The following is a 24,302-nucleotide window of genomic DNA, read 5'->3' as shown; positions in this document are numbered from 1 at the left end:
CTCTCACCTCCACCTTTAGCCCCTTTACCAAGAGATAATTTTGGGCACTGTCTGCAGGTGGGGGGGAGCTCTCACATAGATGGAGGCAGATGCTAATAGCCGCCTTGTGTTTGCTCATAGCAGAGGTGAAAACCCCCAAGCGCCGACAGCCTTTCGTCCCTTTTGCCCTGAGGAATCACACAGGCTGCACTCTGTGGTTCGCCACCCTGACCACCACCCCCACCAGGTAAGACACACCCGATCTGTCACTCTGAGCCATCTCTGCCACCAGAGGCTCCTGGGTGCCAGCCCCATGGGCCCCTTCCTGAGGCTCTTGACTTGTGTTTGAATCAAGAACTTGCTGTCTTGCTGAGATTTATGAGGAAGGTTCTGGTTCTCTGTGGAATCTAGTCAGAGAAGCAGGTCCAGAGTCTGAAATACCCTGTTATGGATGAATGATCCTGATCCTGGTAGGCGTGCTGTTTAAAGTCAAAGTCAAGCAAATTAAGGTTGTGAGTGGAATTGTGAAAGAAAAGTCATTCCATCTTTTTTCTTCATCCCCCTACGCCCTTACAGGAAGCTGTATATGTTTATTAAACCAAACGTTTTCCATTCCCCGCCCCCCAAGACTGCTCTGGAAATACCTCCCGTGTTCTTCCCCTTCTCCCCGTAAGAATTGTCTTTCAAACCAAAAACACACTTTTGGTCCAGATGGAATTGGGTGGAGTTTGGATAACAAATGAGAATTTACCTAAGCCAACAGCTTTCTGCCTGTTTAGACCTTGGCTCGCCTTTGCAGATACAAGCCGATCCCTCCAGTGTAGGTAATGAGGAACATGAGCCCGGGGCAGCATCCACTGGTTTGAAGCCACGTTGTTCCTGCCTGCACTGAACATGATCATGCTTTACAGGGGACGCTTTTTGTTTTTTCAAAACAGTTTAAACTCATGGGCGTAGATAAAAGTGAAGTGGTTACCAGGAGGAGGGGAGTAAAGAGGGACATGTATTTCCTACATAGGTAGGATATAAAACTAAGACTCGTGCCTGACCTGTGGTGGCGCAGTGGATAAAGCATCGACCTGGAAATGCTGGGGTCGCCGGTTCAAAACCCTGGGCTTGCCTGGTCAAGGCACATATGGGAGTTGATGCTTCCAGCTCCTCCCCCCTGTCTCTCTCTCCTCTCTCTCTCCCCCTCCCTCTCTTCTCTCTAAAATGAATAAAATAAATAAATAAATAAATAAATAAAACTAAGACTCGTGACAGATAAAAGTGGGGGGGGAAAACCCAGGGGGGGGAGAAACAGTTTAGATCTGTTAAATTCTCGGTAGTAACTTAATTACTACTTTTAGAAGTCATGACTGATTTTACATAGCACCCTATGTAGGAATCATGTGCTGGAGGCATGTGACTGTGTAGTGATGGCTTTCAGCTATTTGTAGTGTCAGACACGCTGTGATTGATCATGGAGCTAACTCTAGTGACGACCTTTAGCTCACCCTTGGGAGCCAGGTTGTCCCCTCTTACTGCTGTGAACCGAGTTCTGGGAGGGCGGGTCTCTGCTCCCAGCACCGAGCTCTGGGTAAGGGGGCTTGGAGGAAAGAGGGACAAGCCAGTGATGTCTAATTTGGTTCCAGGGCTGCACTGTCCCACAGCGGCAGTCCAGGGCTAGTTCCAGAAGGGAACAGAACATTTCTCGACGACGCTCACAATGTTAGTGAGTGGCGGGAGGTCCTCACAGGTGAAGAGATTCCCTTTGAATTTGAAGCACGTGGAAAGCTAAGACACAGGTAACACATGGTTCATTCTCTTCCTCTCCAAAAAAATTGTACATGTTTATGTGCTATGATTGTCCCTAGTGGTTTGCTTCTTCACTTTCCTTTATTCAGGATTGTAACGATTTATTTTTAAGAGGTATTTTGAAAATCAGTGTTTCCTTTTTAAAACTATGACTGTCTTGCTATCTTGGAAGTGCATTTTTTCCCCCATGAATTATCTCTCTATTCGACATGCCTGTTTCACATAATTTGGATGAAGCATAGAAAAAGCGTGGTATTCATGTTCCCTGCCTCCCAGCCTGGTTTTCATGATGCACTGGTGACACAGTATCCTGAAAAGGTTGTTAGGGCATGCTGATTTCCATTCTAAGATACACGTATGCCACGTAGCACTTTTAGCAAGCAGATGTTTTCAGGCAGCAGAGCCACGATGATGAGATATACCGATTCTAAGGAAGATCAGAGTCCCTCATCCGGTGAGCCTGCTAGCAGGCTCGCCCTTGCTGCCCCAGTCAGCCAAAGGGCTGGAACAGGTGTGCGAGGAGATTGTGGCTGGTTACCTAGGGATCACAAAATCCTAAAAAAAGTTCTTGTGTTTGCAAGCATTTTTAAGTAGAAGGGCTACTCAGTGAATAGATTAAGATTTTAGTATTTGAGTCTCATACCTGCTTCCAAGCTGAGCTTGGCTTCAGCCTTATGCTGTCTTGATGCTTTTAAGTTTTTGTGCGCAAGCCTGCTCCTGAGTCCAACACTGCTCCCTTGGCATAGCTTCCTGCCAGCGCACATTTCTCCCTTGTGGCAGATGATCTGGGTGGACAATCTACACACGTGGGCCCTCCATGACTGCACAGGAAATACGTTCAAATCAACTGCCATGCTGGGTTCATGGGCTGGAAGGCCATGTTAGAATTTCCAGGGATGAGTGGCAAGCATTTCCCTGTTCCGCGAAGTTCCTGAAGGAGCTAATTATACAACTGTTGGCCGTATTTCTTAATAAACCCTGCCTCTGTTATATCAGAAGGGGTTTGACCTCTTTGTCATTTCCGTTTTAGTCCCCATGTTTTTGTAACCCATTTCAAATCCCACTGTTCTGCTTGAATTCATCAAAATAAATGCCTTTTCTGGCTTCCCCCCCCTTTGGCACACTGTACCCCATTCCCTGCCTCCCTCACTCCCTCCTATCCGCCTCAGATCCAGTTCCCCATTTCGGGCTTCTGGCTTGAATTAGGCAAAAATCTAAAATAGAATTAAATGTGTAATTTCCTCTGGTATCTCCTGCTCTGCCCACTGGTCTCTGCTTCAGTTTCAGCCAAGCACTCCAGCCCAGAACTCCGAGGGCTGGTCTCAGAACCTGGCTTCTTCGGGCTGAAGCCAAACAGCTGGGTGTGGTTCTGAGAGAGGGAGGGCATTCAGCAAAAGAACCAATCGGAAATGTCGTTTCATGTGTTGCCAAGAGTTTGGTTATATGATCAGATTGCTAGTAGAACATTGTTACTTCCCGCCGAAATGGTTTTAGCTAAGGTCACAATTTTATAAAGCTTGAGGTGGGGGTTGGTGGGCTGAGACCTGGGCTAGTGTACAGGGTCTGCGTGGTTCGTACACTTGCACAGGCTTTACAGATCTTGCAATTTTAAGTGTAAAACCCAGTTAACCTGTTCTCTTGATTTTTCTTTCACCAGGCGATCACCCAAAGGCGTGGCTAACTGGGTTTTTATGTCATGCAGTAAATCAGATTTAAGACTTTGCTTCTGCTCTTCTTTCCTCTTTAAGATTGTGCTGAATGTCTTTTTCCGTGTTTTGCCGCCAGACATACCCACGACCTCCGGATTCACCAACTGCAAGTGAGAGTGAATGGCTGGGAGCAAGTGAGCCCCGTGTCCGTGGACAAAGTTGGGACCTTTTTCCGATACGCAGCACCAGACAAGAATTCATCGTCCTGTACGGTGCGTGGCGGGGGGCTGGTGTAGGTCATTCCCGGCCACGCCCCCTTAAAGCCAGGCACACAGACTGCTAAGCCTGTAACAGCCTTGCTCTTGTTGAGTCTTCATTTTCTAGCTCCAGGAAGATATAAGATTATATCTGGGTGTCATAGGCATTGGGAATTGATATGAATTGATATGTAGATAAGCCAGCCAATGGATAATTTCACTAAAAAGTCAAGATCTGAGTTTGACTTGAACCCATTACCTGTGCAGACCCATTTCTCACTCAGCTGGCCCACCTGGCACTTCGCTCGTTTCCCAGCCTAACGTGTGTTGGCTCTACTTCACTGGTCTGCTTCCTCCATGTACTATCTTCTGGAAAGTTCTTACAGTGCTGCCCCTTCTCTCTGCCCTCTCCTCTTCGGCACAGAGGCAGGGCTCCTTTGATGTCTGTTTGCTGATCTGCATTGTCAGGGTTGGAGGACCAGCCTGGGGGGCTGCAGGGACCTCGCTGACTGGAACGTGTGTGGGGGGGCTGGCCTCCCAGCTGCTGTGGCGCTGCAGGTGTTCTTGCCCAGCGCCCAGTCCTCCCTTGTGGTCGTGGGGTGACTGCCCTCACCGCTAGGCAGCCGCTGGTGGGCGGGGAAGGGCAGGTTTGCAGAGCTTGTGGGTTTCGTCAGCCTGCCTTCTTCCTGGAGAAACTGTTCTTTCTACTCTTCCTGTCTTCTGCCACAGGTTTCTTAGAAAAGGACACTTTCTTTCAAGGTGAATTTTCTGCCTAATTTCCTTTCTAGTGATGAAAGGAATTCCCCAAGAGGTACCTTTCTGTTGTATAAATGTGTTCTGGAGAAATTTTGCATCCAATGACTGTTATTTTTCCAGTATCTCCTAAGATACGACATTTTCTCTTGGTAGTAGACCATACTTTACTAAGGCCATTTTCAAACACCACGTTTTCAAGCAAATTACATTGTTACTGAATTTAATGATGCTTATAATCTGGTCTGTGCTGACTCTCTGACTTTGGAATCTTTCTTAGATTGGCAGCCCAGGAAGCAGGACAAATATTATTCATCCCCAGGTCTATGTGAGTATGATTTTCCCATGTTTCTGTGTTTGTTGAGTATTTACACTGTGCCTGAACCTCACACAGATGTTTTATTTCTTTTTTTTTTTTTTTTTTACAGAGACAGAGAGAGAGTCAGAGGGATAGATAGGGACAGACAGACAGGAACGGAGAGAGATGAGAAGAATCAATCATTAGTTTTTCATTGTGCATTGCAACACCTTAGTTGTTCATTGATTGCTTTCTCATATGTGCCTTGACCCGTGGGCCTTCAGCAGATCGAGCAACCCCTTGCATGAGTCAGCGACCTTGGGTCCAAGCTGGTGAGCTTTGCTCAAATCAGATGAGCTCGCGCTCAAGCTGGCGACCTCGGGGTCTCAACCTGGGTCCTCAGCATCCCAGTCCGACACTCTATCCACTGCGCCACCGCTTGGTCAGGCAGATGTTTTACTTCTTAATGATCAGGGGACTTTATGATATATAATGATTGGAATTAATCTCTCTCCTTTTCTATTAATGATTACCTTCATTTTATAAGAGCTTGCAAGAAAATGTTTTCGCCTAATTTGGTATGTGAGACTGAATAAAATGTTTTGGACTACTGTCTTCGAAGTTAAAATGTAAATTAACCCTTGTGTGGCTATACATATTTCATGAGTTTGGGTCCATAGGCATAAAAGTAAAGAATGAAAAATAGTAAGATTTTATTTTTCCCATTTGGCTTTTAAAACATCATCACAAGATGACATTAAAAAATGACTTTTTGCCTGACCTGTGATGGCGCGGTGGATAAAGCGTCAACTTGGAATGTTGTGGTCTCTGGTTCAAAACCCTGGGCTTGCCTGGTCAAGGCACATAAGGGAGTTGATGCTTTCTGCTCCTCCCCTTTCTCTCTCTCTCTCTCTCTCTCTCTCTCTCTCTCTCTTTCTCTTTTCTCTAAAATGAATAAATAAAAAAAAATACAAAAAGTGAAAAAAAAAAGATTTCCTGTTAAAACCTACAACTATTTTTAGGTTTTTGCTTCTAATTTCTTCTCCCTTAGGGATAGTAAGTTTTGAAATATGAAATTTCAACTTAGACGCCAAGACCGAGATTTAGAACAGTTGTCACTGGCCTTGGCGGTATTGGGGCTTCACCAGGTCGGGCCAGTGGCTGCTCAGGTAATGACCGTCCCTGGGTCTCTCTGAGAACTTCCAGAAAGTTATAGTTTGCCTTTTCACTGGGGCTTCCTGGAAGTCTTGGCTCAAAGCATGGAGCTCTTCATTCTATTGTTTATTAGGTTGTTTTTCACATGCTCTTTGTTTTAATTAAAAAGTTGGCAGTATGAAAGCTTGGATGTGGTGTCATTTGTTTCTCCAATAAAAAAGCGTTGTCAGTATGTTCTGGGCACTCATGCTAAGAATAATAGTTTCAGAAACCTTCTCTTTGGTTTACCTGATGTGGGGTTTTATACTTAAAATCATAAAGTTTTGTGGCACAAAATGTGTGTTGAACGTGTGATGAATGTGTGAATGAGCATATGGGAAAGAAAGTCATGGCTGCAACCCAAGACCAAAAGTAAATTATTCCCCTCCATTATGTTGAGTTTCTGAAGTTCGGTGTCTTGTTTATGGAAGAGTGATCATTGAATCAAACTCAGAAAATTATTGTGAAGGAAGAGAAGTTTGTTTATGAAGTTCTTTGAGATACAGCTGTTGGGTTTTTTGGGTGTTTTTTTTTCTATAGGCATGTCACTTTATGGGCCTAGAGAGTAATTTTTGTGACATTAGAAAAAAATGATTATTCTTGTAAAAGGCACACCAGTGTAGACAACTCTTTATTATATACTTGCTGGACTTGACAAAGATGAGTTATACTCTCAGAAGACTTCCTTTTGCTTTTGTATGTTTTGGACGGTACTCAACCCATTGTTAGTGTTCAAAGAATGTTTTCTCACTTTACTGTTAATCTGGGAGGAAGATACTGCAGAAGGTGAATCATTTAATGTTTTGCAAAGTCCTCCCTTGGTGTTGCTGGGCCTCCAGTTGCTTTGGATGAACTTTGTTCCCCTCCAGCAGAGTTGAAAACAAATCTTGTTCAGTTTCCACGTAAGGGCTGCGGTGAGGGGACCCAATGATGTTATGCACAAAGAATAACTTCCAGCAGATACTTTTTTTTTTATGGAATTGCAGAAGTTTGGAAAATTTGATAGGTTGTTACAAATCTTAGGTGAAGTTCTTTATAATGTGTCTAGAGGCCTAGGACTGATTTTTCATTATGATATATATGATATCACTTCTGAATAGATTGCCTATTTTTACAGAAGTGTTTAGAAATGGTTCTTTTAATAGTGTATATTTATAGGATAATCGCTCCTATTAAAGTTGGATGGTTTTAGGGCTTAATGACTGATTTCATCAAAGAGCTATAGTAATAAGGTATTTGTACTTTGATTTAGGCATTCTGGTTGTTATTGTTGTATTTCATGTGTTCTTTCAAAATCACAGTTCTGCTCTTATATCTTTTTCTTTTTTTTTATTTAAGTGAGAGGCAGGGAGGCAGAGAGAGATCTACTCCTTCATGCACCCTACTGGGATCCACCTGGCATGCCCACTAGGGGGCGATGCTCTGCCCAGCCATTGCTCAGCAACAATTCTATTTTAATGCTTGAGGCAAGGCCATGGAATCATCAGCACCAGGGCCAACTTGCTTGAACTTTTCGAGCTATGGCTCTGGGAGGAGAAGAGAGAGAGAAAGAGAAAGAGGAGAGGAAGGGGTGGTGAAGCAGATGGTTGTTCTTCTGTGTGCCCTGACCAGGAATCAAACATGGGACATGCACATGCCGGGCTGACACTCTACTGCTAAGCCAACTGACTAGGACTCTTCTGTCTTTTTCACAGTTCTCTTCACTCCCGCCTGTCCGGGTGGTCTTCGCGGTGACTATGGAAGGCAGTGCCCGGAAAGTAATCACTGTTCGCTCTGCGCTTATGGTGAAGAACAGACTTGAGACACCAATGGAACTAAGACTAGACAGCCCGTCAGCCCCAGACAGTAAGTTTGGACATAGTGGGTCTTCCTCTTATTCTGTGAGGCACACTTCTGGTCACAGTCCCTCGCCTCAAAGCATTGACACTTGTTTCTGTGGCAGAGCCCGTGGTGCTGCCCGCCGTCATGCCTGGGGACTCCTTTGCTGTGCCCTTACACCTCACTTCCTGGCGGCTGCAGGCCCGGCCCAAAGGCCTGGGTGTGTTTTTCTGTAAGGCCCCTATTCACTGGACCAATGTAGTGAAGACGACAGAGGTCAGCAGCAGCAAACGCGAGTGCCACTCAATGGACACAGAGAAAAGCCGGTTCTTCAGGTATGCAGGGGGCCGCAAGGGCGTGTACACTTGCTTATTTGAAACCCTAGAGTTCTTATTCCTTAAGTTCTGATGTTAACATTCATAAGGACTCAAGGGTTAACCCTTGGTGGGAGTTGGGACTGTACTTATCATCTAATATGCGTGTGGGAACAACAGCCAAACACACTCTGCTCACACATACATGGTGAGGAATGTGTGTGTATGTATCTGCACAAAGAGGACATATGGGGAGGGAAGAAAAATATTACTGGTCCCCATTCCTAAACTGGGGTGCAAAACCCTCAAATAGCAGATTTCAAAGGAATTTTGGATGAAGGTTCATGCGCCTTGTATTGACTTTTCTTGGGAACTTTGACAAATTTTTTTTTTTTTTTTTACAGACTGAGTCAGAGAGAGGGATAGACAGGAATGGAGAGAGATGAGAAGCATTAATCATCAGTTTTTCATTGCAACACCTTAGTTGTTCATTGATTGCTTTCTCATATGTGCCTTGACCGCAGGCCTTCAGCAGACCGAGTAACCCCTTGCTCAAGCTGGCGACCTTGGGTCCAAGCTGGTGAGATTTGCTCAAACCAGATGAGCCCGCGCTCAAGCTGGCGACCTCGCGGTCTCAAACCTAGGTCTTCCGCATCCCAGTCTGGCGCTCTATCCACTGCGCCACCGACTGGTCAGGCAACTTTGACAAAATTATCTAATTGTTTAGACTCCTTTTTTTCCCATTCCAAAAAGTATAAGTAGTATGTTATAAGATATAAAGTTGGAAAAAATACTGAATTACTAATGTTAGATTCTTCAAAACTTAGACTTTAAGCTTAATTAGATTAGCTGTCGTCGGCTGTAGTTTTTTTTACAGTGAAGACAGATGTTCATGAAGTTTACTTCTGCAGATGTGCCAGCCTTACAGAAAGTCCTGGCTTACCCTTGACCCAGCTGTGCCAACTGTTAGCAGGCTAAAGGAAGAAATAGATCAATACACTGCTGTAATTGGCGATTTAACACTGCCATGTCAGTAATTAACAAAAGAAACAGAACCAATAAAGATAAAAGGATTTGAATAATGCTGTCAATCAGCTTGTCATAATTGATATTTTCAAACACTTTAACCAACAACTCCAGACTGCACATTTTTTCAAGTGTCTATGGAACATTCATCAAGAGACACCAACTACTGGGTGATAAAACAAAGATCAATAAATATTAAAGATTTGCCTGACCAATGATGGCATAGTCGATAGAGCATTGACCCGGGATGCTGAGGGTCCCAGGTTTGAAGCCCTAGGTCGCTGGCTTATGTGTGGGCTCATCCAGCTCAAGTGTGGGATCACTGAAACGATTCCATGGTCTCTGGCTTGAGCCCAAAGGTCACTCACTGGCTTGAAGCCCAAGGTTTCTGGCTTGATCAAGGGGTCACTGGCTCGGCTGGGCCTCCTGCTCAAGGCGTGTATGAGCAGCAATCAATGAACAAATAAAGTGCCGCGACTACAAGTTGATGCTTCTCATCTCTTTCCCTTCCTGTCTGTCTCTTCCTGTCTCTCTCTCTTGCTCAAAATAAACAAATATTAAAGAAACCATACACAATATATTTCATGATCACAACAGAATTATACTAATCAATGACAATAAGATACCTACAAAATCTTCAAATATTTGCAAGTTAAACAATACATTTCTAACCCATGAGTCAAAAATAAATTATAAACAAACTTTTCCAATCTGAACAGTAATAGAAACCAGACATATTAAAATGTGGAGGATGCAGCAAAAGCACTTTTAGAGGGAAATGTGTAGCTTTAATGTTCGTATAAAAAGATAAGGAAGATGTAAATAGCTGCCCTAATTTCTACCTTAAGGTAGACAAAGAGGATCAAGTGAAATACGAAGAAATAGAAAAAGGGAAACAACAAAGATAAGTATGGAAGTCAATGAAATAGAAAATAAACAGAAAAGATTATAAAATCAAAATTGGCTTTCTGGGAGATTCATAATTTGATAAACTGCTATTATGACTGATCAAGGAGAAGTGAGAGAAAACACAGTTTATCAATAAAAGGAATGAAAAAAGGAGACATGATTATATATCCTGCAGACATTAAAAGTATTAAAAGGAGATGTTATGTACAATTTTTTTATGCAAATAAATTTCACATTGGAATGTCAAGTTTCTTGAGAAACACAAATTACCAAAACTGACACAAAGAAGAAATAGAAAATCCAAATAGCCAATATCTACTAAAGAAATTTATAATAAAAAACCTTCCCACAAAAACACGCTAGGGTTCTGTGGCTTCCCTGGTGAATTCTGCCATGCAGTTAAGGAAGAAATAAAACCTGTTCTATGCAAACTCTTTGAGTAAGTGAAGGAGGAGGTAGCAGTTCTTAACTCATTTTATGGGGCCAGCATATCCCTGATACCAAAACTGATACAGATATTAAATAACAAAGAAAGCTATGAACCTGTATTCCCATGAAGAGATGTAAAAATTCTTAGCAAAACATTACCAAATAGAAAATAGCTAGTGAGGTTTATTCTGCAAATGTAAGATTAGCTTAACATTGGAAAATTGATAAATGCATGCCTGACCTGTGGTGGCGCAGTGGATAAAACATTGACCTGGAACGCTGAGGTTGCCAGTTCGAAACCCTGGGTTTGCCTGGTCAAGGCACATATGGGATTGATGGTTCCTGCTCTTCCCCCTACTCTCTCTCTCTCTCTCTCTTTCTCTCCCTCTCCCTCTCTCCTTCTCTCCTCCTTCTCTCTAAAATGAGTAAATTCTTAAAAAAACCTGATAAATGAAATTCTCCATGTTAACAGACTAAAAGAAAAAAAAACACACATCAGATCATCTCAGTACAGCAAAATATAATATAAAATAAAAATAAAGCATTTAATAGAATTCAACACCCATTCTGATAAAGTTCAGCAAACTAGGAATCTAAGGGAATGTTTCCATTCTTTTAAAGGGTATCTGTCATAAACCTATAGCTACCTTTATACTCAATGGCGAAATCTTACTTTTTTTCTTAAAGTTAGGAAGCAGCTACTCTGTTCAACTTTGCAGTAGTTGTCTTAGCCATTGCAAACAACACAATTATGTATGTAAACAGTATCATAGAAAATTATGAGACCTAAAAAGTTTGTTAAAATTTCAGGATTTGAAATCAATGTATAGAAATTAATTGTGTTCTTATATTCTGGCCATGAACAATTAGAAAATATGATATAAAAATACCATTTATAATAAACATTAATTACCCCAGGAATCACTGGAAGGAATGTGTACCAATCTTCTGCTCTAGAAATGACAAAAGCTTGCTGAGAGTTATTACAGAAAACCTAATAACTAAGAAATATATAATTAAATTCATAGATAGGAGGACTCAGTATTGTTAGGATTTCCATTCTCAATAATTTGATCTGGAGCTGCAACCCCATCGGCTGTTGACAGGATAATGAATAAATGAAAACTGATATATTCATATATTGGGATATTCATCAAATAACTGATGCATAGAACATGACTGAATCTGTTGAAACATGTTATGCCAAATAGCCAGACACAAAGAGTTGTGCATGCTGTGTCATTCATTCCATTTTGATGCAGTTCAAGAACAGGCAGCACTAATTTATAGTGAGAGATACCAGAGAGTGGTTGCCTGATTGGTGGGGGAGAGGATTTTGATAGGAAAGGGATATCAGGGAACTTTCTGGAGGGAGAGAAATGGTCTACCACTGATTTTAGGTGATAGCTATAGCGGTGCAAGGATCTTACTGAATTATTGAACCTTTTTTTTTTTTTTTTTTGTATTTTTCTGAAGCTGGAAACGGGGAGAGACAGTCAGACTCCCGCATGCGCCCGACCGGGATCCACCCAGCATGCCCACCAGGGGCGACGCTCTGCCGCGACCAGAGCCACTCTAGCGCCTGGGGCAGAGGCCAAGGAGCCATCCCCAGCGCCCAGGCCATCTTTGCTCCAATGGAGCCTTGGCTGCGGGAGGGGAAGAGAGAGACAGAGAGGAAGGAGGCGGGGGGTGGAGAAGCAAATGGGCGCTTCTCCTATGTGCCCTGGCCGGGAATCGAACCTGGGTCCCCCGCACGCCAGGCCGACACTCTACCGCTGAGCCAACCGGCCAGGGCCTTGAACCATTTTAATGTTATGCTTTCTCATACTTAGCTAAGGAGAAAAAATTCAAATGATTCATTCAGGCTGATGGTTTTTTATACCATTTTGTCTTCACAGGTTTTGTGTGGCCATAAAGAAAGAGAATTACCCAGATTACATGCCCTCAAACATATTTTCTGACAGTGCAAAACAGATTTTCAGACAGCCTGGGCATACCATATATCTCCTGCCAACTGTGGTACTCTGCAACTTGCTCCCTTGTGAACTTGACTTTTATGTTAAAGGGATGCCCGTCAATGGGACACTGAAGCCTGGCAAAGAGGTGGCTCTCCACACAGCCGACACGTCCCAGAACATCGAACTGGGTAAGGGTTCAGATTCTCCTTTGTTATAATTCTGTCAAAATGTCAGTCAGTATTTTGTGGTTTGGTAAACATTTTGGAGAAGTTATAACCCATACATGATCACAATAAGCCAGCTCAATGGACTTAACGCAGTTTAAAAAAATTGTTAAACTTCTTCCCTGGCCGGGTAGCTCAGTTGGTTAGAGCAGTGGTTCCCAACCTTTTTTGAGCTACGGACCGGTTTAATGTCAGAAAATATTTTCACGGACCGGCCTTTAGGGTGGGACGGATAAATGTATCATGTGACTGAGACGAGTGTCAAAAGTGAGTCTTAGACAGATGTAACAGAGGGAATCTGGTCATTTTTTAAAAATCATCGTTCAGACTTAAATATAAATAAAACGGAAATAATGTAAGTTATTTATTCTTTCTCTGTGGACCAGTACCAAATGGCCCACAGACCGGTACTGGTCCGTGGCCCAGGGGTTGGGGACCACTGGGTTAGAGCATCGTCCCAATACGCAGAGGTCGCTGGTTTAATCCCGGTCAGGGCACATACAGGAAGACATTGATGTTTCTGTCTCTCTCTCCCTTACTTTCACAAAAATCAATAAAATAAATTTTAAAAAGAAGTAAATGTAAATTAGAAATTATCAAAGGAAAATAATTGGACAAATTGAAAAGATTCCCAGAGGAAGCCCTCAACAGAGCCTTTTTTTTTTTTTTAATTTTTTTTAATGATTATTCATTTTAGAGAGCAGAGGGAGAGAGAGAGAGGAGAGACAGAGAGAGAGAAGGGGGGGAGGAGCTGGAAGCATCAACTCCCATATGTGCCTTGACCAGGCAAGCCCAGGGTTTCGAACCGGCGACCTCAGCATTTCCAGGTCGACGCTTTATCTACTGCGCCACCACAGGTCAGGCAACAGAGCCTTTTTTCTTAGGTTGCTTACGTGACGTATGACTTTAGGAAGTCATTTCATCTTTTCTAACCGTGCTTTTTCCCAGCCTTAATATGAGTGAAATCATATGTCTCTTCTTGCTCTTTTCAGGAAAGGGAAAAACAGTCGCCAAGCCTGCATGGTGCTTCAGACATTATGTCACATGCCTCACACACATGATCTCATGTAATCCTTAAACAATAGTCATTTGTCCCTATTCCTGGTGAAGCAATTGAGGTTTAGAATGTCTAATGCATCAAGTATGTTCAGTGTTAGGGGTGAATGAGCCCGGGGTAGAGAGTCATTAGACTCATGGTCATGTTTGTAGCACTTCTAGCAGAGAGGTGCCTCTGGAGTGTGGGAAGGAAGTCTGTTTCTTTAAAAAGGCTGTTGGCGACATGTTGAAGTAATGGCTTAGATAGTTATCTTTTTACGGTTTTGTGTATCACCTCATTTGATCTTCGTGGCAGCACATACTTCAAGTGGAGAGACAGCTGTTACCCCATTTTACAAACAGGAACCCGAAACTCATTGAACTTGTGACCCACAGTGACAAGCTTCCATGCCAATGACTGTCTAATCCCTTGAGCTTCATTTAGAAAAGAAAAATAGTACAGTGCTTGTTGTCCATTCTAGAGAAAATAGGTCTATGCTCTGACACTGAAGTATTTCTTCAACAGATGTGTACTGAGCCCCTGTCGGGGATGGAAGTGTCCTCCCAGCCAGCACCGCTCGGTGCACACACACCCACACCTCCACCGTCCCAGGCTACTTTCCAGGGATTGTCACTGTCCATAACAATCCTGACGTGTGGATGCTGTTGTCACCCCATTTGGCAAATGAAGCACAGCGAGGTTAAGTCACTTACATCACTAGTAAGTAAGCTAGTAAGGCCAGCCTCGGACTTGGAAGCCAGGCAGCTTGGCTGCAGAAATCTTGACTCTTACCCTAGCCTTGCCTTTATTGTGTGTTAGGCCCTAGCACAGGGCCTGATGTCTAGTAGGCTCTTAGTAATCACAGCTGTATTATTGGTGGCCTTTTGGTATCTTCATCTTTCTAATTAGGCAGTTCAGACTCTGTAGTGTGGCTTCCAGGCCATCTGGTTTGCTTCCTGTGCAGTCTCACCCCAGCTAGAGGAAAGTGGCCATTCTAATGAGACTTTTTAGCTAGTAAGCGACACAGTTATTGAGTTTTTCCAAAAGGAATCCTGTTTTCTTTGGATGTGGCGTATTTTAACAAACCGAAATGAGAACCCAGAAAGACAATGGCTTATATCTCCTTTAGGGGTATCACTGGAGAACTTTCCACTCTGTAAGGAATTGCTTATTCCACCCGGAACCCAAAACTACATGGTAAGGATGCGACTCTATGACACAAACCGGCGGCAGCTGAACCTCACCATCCGGATTGTGTGTCGAGCAGAAGGCTCTTTAAAGATCTTTGTTTCTGCCCCGTATTGGTTGATTAACAAAACAGGTACGTATAGCGTAGGCCTGTGGCTTTGGCCAGGGGAATTTTTTTTTCTCAGCCAACGAAATAGCCAATGCAAATAGGCTACTTCAACCGTTTAAGCTGCTGGAACTTTCCTGCTTCCATAATAAGTGTGTTATCATGGTCAAGGCCGTCCTTTTTGCACAAGGAACTGAGCCCACTAAGGACATTCAGTTATCACTCTTTCTCCCTTGATGATTTTTTGTTTTTTTTTTTGTTTTTTTGTTCTTTTATCATTTGCATCTGTCTTGGATAACTGAGTGAGATTGATGTGAAGTTCTCCCCTCCTTCCTAAAGGGTTGCCACTGATCTTCAGACAGGACAATGCAAAGACAGACGCTGCAGGCCAGTTTGAGGAACACGAGCTGGCCCGGAGCCTGAGCCCCCTCTTATTCTGCTACGCGGACAAAGAGCAGCCGAACCTGTGAGTGCTGCTCTTTTCGGGAAGGGAATAAGCTCCTAGGGAAGGGAAGGAATGAGCGAAGGCTATCGTGTATCCGTGTCGGGTGGAATGTCCTGTAGATAACAGTCCCGACTCGGCAGGGGAATGGGACCATGACCTAATGGGATTCTTTCGGATTTAATTTCTGTGTTACTTGAGAGTGAAAATAAACCATTTGATTGGTTTATAATGGAAGCTAGTTTTATTTTACATGCATTGAAGTAGTCCTATTCATAACATTTAAAATAATCGGCCAGTGGAGAGAGGCCCACATGTTCTGTGCTCTGCATGGTTTTCTTCCCTGCAAGCTCTCGGCACGGGCAGAGGAGCTGGCATGGGTGCTGGCTGCAGCGGCCACTGAACCTCTGGGAAAGCCTCTGCCCCATTAATCCTTTCCAGGTGATTTTGTGTAAGGTCTTAAAACCCATCCCTTTTACCCTGGCAATAAAGCGTGCCGTTTCAAGATCTCAAAGCATGTCTTGCATGTTTAATGGCAGGAAAAAGCAACAATTTTGAGGATTAGATGACATATCCTTTTAATGTACTATATGGGCATTCGTTCACTTTTGTCTTTGGTTTTGACATTTGCCTTTTATAAGTCTTCGTCTATAGCCATAATGCAAAGGTAAATGGGTGTGAATGGTACTGCTAAAACGCCATAGCCTGTATATGCAGAAGTATGCTTGCTGCAAGCTCATGGGAAAGGCTGAGGGCATGCCACACGCCAGTGGGTGCAGGTGTGTTCACCAGGGAGGGCTGGAGTTGGAGGACGGGCCGGGATGCTGGGCATGGTGGAGGTACAGGTGCTTGACATGGCCAGCAAGCCCAGTCTCACTCTTCCTGAAAGGACTGGACAGGTTTTGATCTAGGACTTGGCATTCATAATAGTTTATTTTCCCAGGGGATTCGTAGTTCCCAAAGCATTTCCACAGAGATCATCTCATTTGATTCTCCCAACATCGCAGTGGATTAGGCAGGGCAGGAAATACTATTTTGTTTTAAGATGAGGAAACTGAGGCTCCAAGAGAGAGAATTACCTGCCCAAGGTTGTATTGCTTGTTAGTGGTTAGAACTGGAACACATGTTCAGGAATTACAGCTCCAGGGTCCGTGATGAGACACTGGCCACTAAGCTGTGCTATGCCATTGTAATAGCAACACGCCTTAGAGGGAACATGCTGTTAGCCATGGATGTACAGAATTCTGTGCACACTTATATGTTCAAGTTATTTCTCAAACCCTTGAAACCCTCAAATCCTCCCCCCCCCCAAGAATAATAGATATTTTGTAGCATTTTCTGAATGTCTTGTGCTAGGAGAATCTTAATTTTTTTCCTTAAGTGTTCAGTTGAGGACATCCAAACATTTTACACATTGTTGTACTGGGGCTCCCTTTAAGAGAGGATGTTAACCACCAGTTAATTGCTTTGCTGTGTTTGGGAATTGTGTGAGTAAGGAAGAGTCAGTATTACAGTTCTAACTTGGGGTGATTGCTACAGCAGTGCTTCCCAGTGGGCACAGTAGGTGAGACTACCTTATGGACGAATATGTCAGCCTTTGCTTTTCTGCCCACAGCTGCACGATGAGAATCGGAAGGGGGATCCATCCTGAAGGCATGCCGGGCTGGTGCCAGGGCTTCTCGCTGGATGGCGGCAGTGGCGTCCGGGCGTTGAAAGTCATCCAGCAAGGAAACCGCCCGGGGCTGATCTATAACATTGGTGGGTTGTGTGTGGGCCAGCGGGAGGGGCTGAACCACTGGCCCCTGATCTTGGGCTTGGATCCTAAGCTGGCCATACGTTTCGGCCTGGCTGCAAGTGCTGATTTTCTCATTTGGCACTGGGTTAGGTATCTTTTCTCTGAATGCTGGATGAGTATTGGCACAGATATGCTCTCCTGGGAATCTTAAGGAGCTACCCAAACACTGCCCTTTTGAGGTCTGGCACTCTCTGTTTAATTTCAGACTCACCTATGTTACAAAAGGATCAGTTTGGCTTAAATCCTTGTTTTTCATGGGCCCATAATGGAAAAAATTAGAATGCTTTTTTCTTCCTCCAAGTATTTTCCCACACGTTCATTAAACTTCGTAAACCTTTAAGAGGGTAAGAAGCATTGTTCTCCTAGAAGCTGAGCAGAGAGGTTAAGTGACTTGCCCAGACACAAAAGGGAAGTCTGGGTCAGAGGTGGGGTTGTGATAGAGGCGCTCACGTTTGAAGTAGAAAATATAATAAAATGCACTCGGTGGTTATAGTAACTAGAAGCCCACTAAACTAGCTTAGCTTATGGACGGCGGCAAGTAGACAATACTATTTGTATCTATAAACCCCATAGCCGCCTGGAAGTCTCAAAAGATTTTCTTTGGGATTAAGATAATTTTGATTTAACTGCGCCTCAGGTTTAAAATGTTAACAGTGCATCCTTCTGTTAGTGTATAGCTTCCAAGGATCCCAAGCACCATTTAGTGCAGACTGTTGGAAAACCACCCAGGACTGCACTACATTGAATTCTCTGCAAAGATGGACATGTTCTATTTTGCCCCGTCCAGTATGATAGCACCGGCCACATGTGACTGCCGAGCACTTGAGAGTACATTACTAAGAAATGTGGCCAGGGTGACCAAGGAGTTGAGTTGTATTGACTGTTCATGAATTTAAATAGCCATATATAACTAGTGGCTAGCATATTGGACAGGGCAGAAATAGTCACGTTGTAGGAGGAAACCGAGGTGGTGTCATTTGCCCTCGACTCCACGCAGCGTCAGGGACACGTTTAAGTGTTTGAGGTTTTATTAGTAATAGAGGCACTTGCGAGTAGTCTGCTTTTAGTGTTTTTGAAATCTGAATTTGTGTGCATTCTCCCTTGTCATGGGGCTGCCTCTTTTAAAGTTGACATTAGGATTATTTTTCATGGAAGAAATGAACTTCAATTTGATCCTTCCGGGCAGGATCATTTACTTCTGCTCACATTTGTGTGCTCCACGCCCTGACCAGGCAGGGCTGCTTCATGCTGTGTTTGGTTTCCTTCTGGGGTATCTTGTCCTTGAACCACTTTCCAAAACAAGCTGACACAGGTTGGCTAGAAGCTGTAGCCAGACCGATTGCAGGGTGGGGTGGTGGCGCGCCCAGCAGCTGGCGCTGAGGAATCACAGAATCCCCGCAGGGAGGCAAAGCGAGCTGTCCCGTCAGAACTGGGCAGTGAGTACACGTAGAAACTTAAGTGCTAGGGCAGTGGTTTTCAACCATTGTCATCTCATGGCACACGTACACTAATCACTAAAACTCTGTGGCACACCAAAATAGATATTTTTTGCTGATCTGACAAAAAATAGGTATAATTTTGATGGGTTTACAATAATAATAATAATAATAATAATAATAATGGGAATTACCTACTCTTTTTGCTCCAGAGTGACATTTAAAATAATCAGATGCCTATACTTGTATATACGGATTTCTGGTACCAAGAATTCACCAATCAGAGGCAATCTTATGCAACATGGCCAATAACTCTATTTTGTGACCTATTTATTTATGGTTCAAGACAGGGCATTCACACTGGATGGCTATTGTTGTGTTGACCTTTGTCATTGTTTTATTTGACAATCTAAGGGGAGAAGAGGTCAGTGCCCCACTAAATAGTCAGGTATTGCATGTTTTAAAAGTTCTTATGGCACACCAATTGAAAATCACTGTCCTAGGAGAATTCATTAAAACTTATTATAGCCTGACCAGGTTGTGGCACAGTGGTAGAGCGTTGGACTGGGATGCAGAGGACCCAGGTTTGAGACCCCGAGGTCGCCAACTTGAGCGTAGGCTCATCTGCTTTGAGCAAGGCTTGCCAGTTGGAGCCCAAGGTCACTGGCTCGAGCAAAGGGTCACTCAGTCTGCTGTAGCCTCCTCCCCCCCCCCCCCGTTAAGGCACATATGAGAAATCAATCAATGAACAACTAAGGTGCCGCAATGAAGAATTGATGCTGCTTCTCATCTTTCTGCGTTCCTGTCTGTCTGTCCCTATCTGTCTCTCTCTTTGACTCTTTCTGTCTCTGTCACAAAAAAACCCCCACAAAACTTATTACATATGTTTTTAGGGACAAGACTATGATTTGAATTTTGTTTTTCTACCAGAGAAAGGAATAGATGGGGTAGACTAAGATGAAACTTTATAAGTCTTAAGGATCATGAGATCTTGGCATGTAATATCAAGGGAATTTGTGGAATCTCTTACTTGAATATTTTTGGAGAATTGGATAGATAACTAGCTCCTATCAGGAAAGTTTAAAGCACAGTCCCAAGCTTTAAAGCCAGGGAGGGCTCTGCCTGTGAGCCTCACATGCACCTCCAAAAAAATAAGGATTTTATACATTTTTGTCTTATCAGCCGTTCATTTACTGGGGATTTATTTGCCAGAGCAATCTAACATGAAAAGGGAAACAGAAAGCCTGTTTTTGTTTTTGTTTTTCCTTAAAATTGAGTCTTGGTACTGTAAATTCTTTAAATATTATCAGATTAAACACATCCTTTGTGGGCAGGCTTTATGTTAGTTGAGGTCAGCTAGCTATGATCATGTCCGTTTCTGACACTGAACGGTCTACTGTGAGTTACAGGAAGAGGAGTGATAGGGAACACATCTCCGTTCCCCCATTCCTTCGCACCTTTTCCCTAGAGTTTCAGAGATCGTTGTTTCTGAGATTGCTCAGCCTTTCAGGTGTTTTGAAAACATATTAAAGGAACCCCAGGTTTTTCAAGCCAGTACAAATGGATTATGTAGTTACTGGAGTGGGATATTTATAACTGGGATTATGTTGGGACATCCAGGACACCTACTTGTCATAGCTAAAGGTCTCTTTCCTTTTTTATGTTTCTCTTGATACCTGACTGCTGAGTGGGGTCCTTGTATATGTCCTGTCATCATGTGAAAAAGGGCTCCTGAGGCCAGCTGCCTGGGTTTGAATCTCAACTATCCCACTAAGGGCTGTGTGACCTGGGGCAAGTCACGTAGCTTTGACATGCTTTGGTTTCCTCACCTGTAAAATGGAAAGAATGAAAATACTAACTCATAAGGTTGTTATGAGAATTAACTGTGGAGCCTTTGGTTGAGGGTGTAACTTGTATTAAGAGTTCAGTTAATATTATTATATTTATTATCTCTACTATAAATATTTTTATCATTGTATAAACAGAACTCAGCCCAGTGTCTTGAATATAGTTGCTATATTTATTGTGTGAACAAACGAATAGTTCATCCCGAGTTTTGTATTCTTAGAAATTATCAGATCTTTAAAAATAATTCAGTACTCTTTCATTTTTTCCTTTCTTTTTGGGGGGACCTGGTGTTTTGAGATTTCCTTACACTTGACTATGACTTTTGTTCCTTGCTACATGTTGTATTTGCTTCCCACCCCCCACTCTCCAGTACATAGTGGGTGCTGAAACATTTATTTTATGAATGAATACATTCTATAATATTTTCCATTATATTTCAGCTGGATCCTTAGGCAGTGAGCTAAAAGAAAATACTAGAGAAAAGTCATTTGAGTTTAGGGTACTAAGGAATCCAGTTAAGTAATCTAAAATTTCTACTTTATCCTATAAAAGGGGTAAGTTCTTTAGAGGAAATTTTATGTCCCAGAAGTAAGCAGAGATGTGTTACATAAACTGTGGTAGTAGTCAACTTTATAAATGGAAACCAGAGTATCTATGCCTGAACACCTGTATGTTTCAGTTGTTATTATGGTACATACTTTATGAAGAAGCTAGGAATTGTGGGGATATTGATACTGCCACTGAGACTGTTTAAGGCCTGATTGGAAACAAAGAATAATACTTTGAGTGCGACTGCTGTTTTCATTACATTCTTGGAAGGCTTGATAGCCTCTTTGGGTGATATAATTGTTTTCTTAGAGAAACTAAGTAATGGTGAAGGCTTTGTATTTCTTTCAGGCCACAAATTTTCTTTTTTTCTGATTAATTCATGGCAGTGGTTTTTGTTACTTGCAGGTATTGATGTCAAGAAAGGCCGAGGTCGATACATTGACACCTGTATGGTCATCTTTGCCCCCCGTTACCTGTTAGATAATAAATCATCTCACAAGCTTGCGTTTGCACAGAGGGAATTTGCCAGGGGACAGGTGAGCAGTTTGCTTTTGAAGAATGACTAGTGTTGAATCGCACAGGGAGTTTGGATGTCATGGCTTATCTCCCCTTCAGCACAGAGAGTTCTGTGATGTAACCATCTTCTGCCTTTGGATCCCCGAATAGCTTCTGGGAGAGGGCACGGCTCAGAATTGGTACTTAGTAAACATTGACTGGACTTGTTGACCACAGCCAGGGATTCTGTGTCTTTCAGGGAACAGCCAATCCCGAAGGTTACATTTCCACTCTTCCTGGTTCCAGCGTGGTGTTCCATTGGCCTCGGAATGACTACGATCAGCTATTATGTGTCAGATTAATGGACCTGCCCAATTGTATTTGGTCTGGAGGCTTTGAGGTCAACAAGAATAATTCCTTCCACATCAACATGAGGTAAATTCAGAGACTATATTTAGACAAAAAGTAGCTTTGTCTGAGGTGCATTAAATAGTAAGCTGTAAATACCCTATAAACTTTAAATATTTATAAAGCTGTAAATAGTAAGTAGTAAATAGTAATACTACTTTTCATGAAATGGACACACATGTTTCTGGCTCAGACAAAGGTCTTAAAACTTGCAAAGACCAGGTAAATATGAGTGAATGTTTTGATGGAACGAGTTAAAGGGAATGTCAGCAGTTTTGACCATTGTGCAACTGCTGTGTTCTTCGGTTCCCAGGGAAAGGGGCTAACTGTTGCCTGCACATCCAAAACCTCCGTCTGCATTTAGATGGTCACACTGATTGTATTATAAATGGTTTTGTCTAGTCTATACACTCTTCAAATTCTTCTCTCATTTGATGCTGTTGGCCTTTGCTAAGCCCAGTGACCTCCAGGTCCTTGTTAAAAAAAAAACACCACCAAATTTAACCTCATCTAGCACAGAATGACTTTTCTTTCTGCTTTCATTAAATGCTTTTCTAAAAAGTATTGAGAGTTTTTTTCTTTTCTTTCTTTCTTTTTTTTTTTTTTTTTTGTATTTTTCTGAAGTTGGAAACGAGGAGGCAGTCAGACAGACTCCCGCATGCGCCCGACCGGGATCCACCCGGCACGCCCACCAGGGGGTGATGCTCTGCCCATCCGGGGCATTGCTTTGTTGCGACCAGAGCCACTCTAGCGCCTGAGGCAGAGGCCATGGAGCCATCCTCAGCGCCCGGGCCAACTTTGCTCCAGTGGAGCCTTGACTGCGGGAGGGGAAGAGAGAGACAGAGAGGAAGGAGAGGGGGAGGGGTGGAGAAGCAGATGGGCGCTTCTCCTGTGTGCCCTGGCCGGGAATCGGACCCGGGACTCCTGCACGCCAGGCCGACGCTCTACCACTGAGCCAACCGGCCAGGGTCAAAGTATTGAGAGTTTTAAACTAAATTGCCTTAAGATACCCATACCATGTGAGAAAGATCACAGAGAGAGAGACCCAGAGATTGTTCTGTGGGCTTACGGTACATAGAATTTAGCATCTTAAGCATTTTTGAGTTCACTAGTTTTAAGTCCATTCATATTGTTGTGCAGCCAGTCTCCAAACTCTTCTTAGTTTGCAAAACCGACACTCTCTCCCCATAGACAGCCACTCCCCCACATCCCCACCCCCCCACCCCCAGGGGCTCTGCTTTCTCTGAAGGTGACTGCTCTGGGTGTCTCAGAGAAGGGTAATCAGATGGTAGTTGTCTTTGTGACTGGCTTGTTTTACTCAGCACAGTGTCCTCAAGATTCATCTGCATTGTCACGTGTCAGGATGTTCTTCCTCTTTAAGGCTGAATAATGTTCTGTTGTATGGTTGGGCCACATTTTGCTTATCCATTGCTTTGTTGATGGGAACTTGGGCCAGTTCTGCCTTTTGGCTGTTGTGGAAGGTGCTGCTCTGAGCGTGGGTGTGCAGAGATCTGTTTGAGTCCTGAAGTGCCGAGCATAGACTAATGCTGTCTGTTTTTTCTGCTTCCCCCACCATTTCATTTTGAAAGAGCTTAAACCTACAGAAAACTTTTGAGTTGTACAATGAAGTTTCCTACATCTTTTACCTTGACTCATCACATTTCAACATTTTGCTGTGTTCTTGTTCTCTCTCCACACGACATACACTTTTTTCTGAACATTTGAAAGTGAATTAAAGTCATCATGGAACTTCAACCATAAAAAACTTCACTCACCACCTTAAGACAAGGGCATTTTTCTAAATATACTAATATTGCACACTAAAGAAATTTAATATTGATTTATCTTCTAATAAATAGTTCTTTAAAATGTTCTTCATAGCAACCCCTTCCCTGATCTAGGATCAGTCAAGGATCATGCATTTCATTTGGCCAATGTATCTCATCTCCTTCAGTCTAGAATGGGCCTACTTTTCCTTTTGAAGAGTTCAAGTTCTACGGGTTTCTTATAGAATGTCCTATTTTCTGGATTTCCCTGATCGTTTCCTAATACCGATTTGGGTCAGAGATTTTTGGTAAGAATGCCACATAGGTGGTATTGGGTGTTTTCTACTGCATCACATCGGGCAGCAGTGTGTGGCGTGACGTCTCTTGGTTCCATTACTGACATTGCTGAATTCAGTCATTACGCGATGAAGGTGCTGTCTACCAGGTCTCTCTTACAAAGATACCTTTTCTTCTTTGTAAACAAAAATATCAATTGAAGAGATAATTTGAGACTGTGTGTATATTCCATTTCCTAAAAACCTTTCACTCAATGCTTTGATAGTTCTTCTCTGAGCCAGTTATTACGTCGGTGGCTGCTAAATGGTGATTTTCAAATTCTCTTATTTCT

General features: G+C 43.1%; 1 protein-coding gene across 5 annotated transcripts in view; it reads left to right on the top strand.

The window, feature by feature from the left end:
• Positions 1–24,302, top strand: part of VPS13D (vacuolar protein sorting 13 homolog D) — a 242,546-nt gene that overhangs the window by 95,931 nt on the left and 122,313 nt on the right. For 4 of the 5 annotated variants that reach the window (XM_066270406.1, XM_066270403.1, XM_066270408.1 and 1 more), the window contains 12 exons: positions 124–226; positions 1,614–1,766; positions 3,562–3,697; positions 4,716–4,763; positions 7,622–7,772; positions 7,870–8,080; positions 12,322–12,569; positions 14,771–14,962; positions 15,275–15,401; positions 16,993–17,135; positions 21,411–21,541; positions 21,760–21,935. In XM_066270406.1, coding sequence (XP_066126503.1) covers positions 124–226; positions 1,614–1,766; positions 3,562–3,697; positions 4,716–4,763; positions 7,622–7,772; positions 7,870–8,080; positions 12,322–12,569; positions 14,771–14,962; positions 15,275–15,401; positions 16,993–17,135; positions 21,411–21,541; positions 21,760–21,935 — 1,819 coding nt within the window. Of the gene's footprint in view, positions 1–120; positions 227–1,613; positions 1,767–3,561; positions 3,698–4,715; positions 4,764–7,621; positions 7,773–7,869; positions 8,081–12,321; positions 12,570–14,770; positions 14,963–15,274; positions 15,402–16,992; positions 17,136–21,410; positions 21,542–21,759; positions 21,936–24,302 lie in introns of all 5 variants that reach the window. The other variant, XM_066270404.1, reaches the window with a different exon arrangement.

The sequence above is a fragment of the Saccopteryx bilineata genome, chromosome 3, assembly GCF_036850765.1.
Source record: "Saccopteryx bilineata isolate mSacBil1 chromosome 3, mSacBil1_pri_phased_curated, whole genome shotgun sequence".
Taxonomy (NCBI): Eukaryota; Metazoa; Chordata; class Mammalia; order Chiroptera; family Emballonuridae; genus Saccopteryx; species Saccopteryx bilineata.
This window is presented reverse-complemented; position numbering and strand designations above follow the sequence as displayed.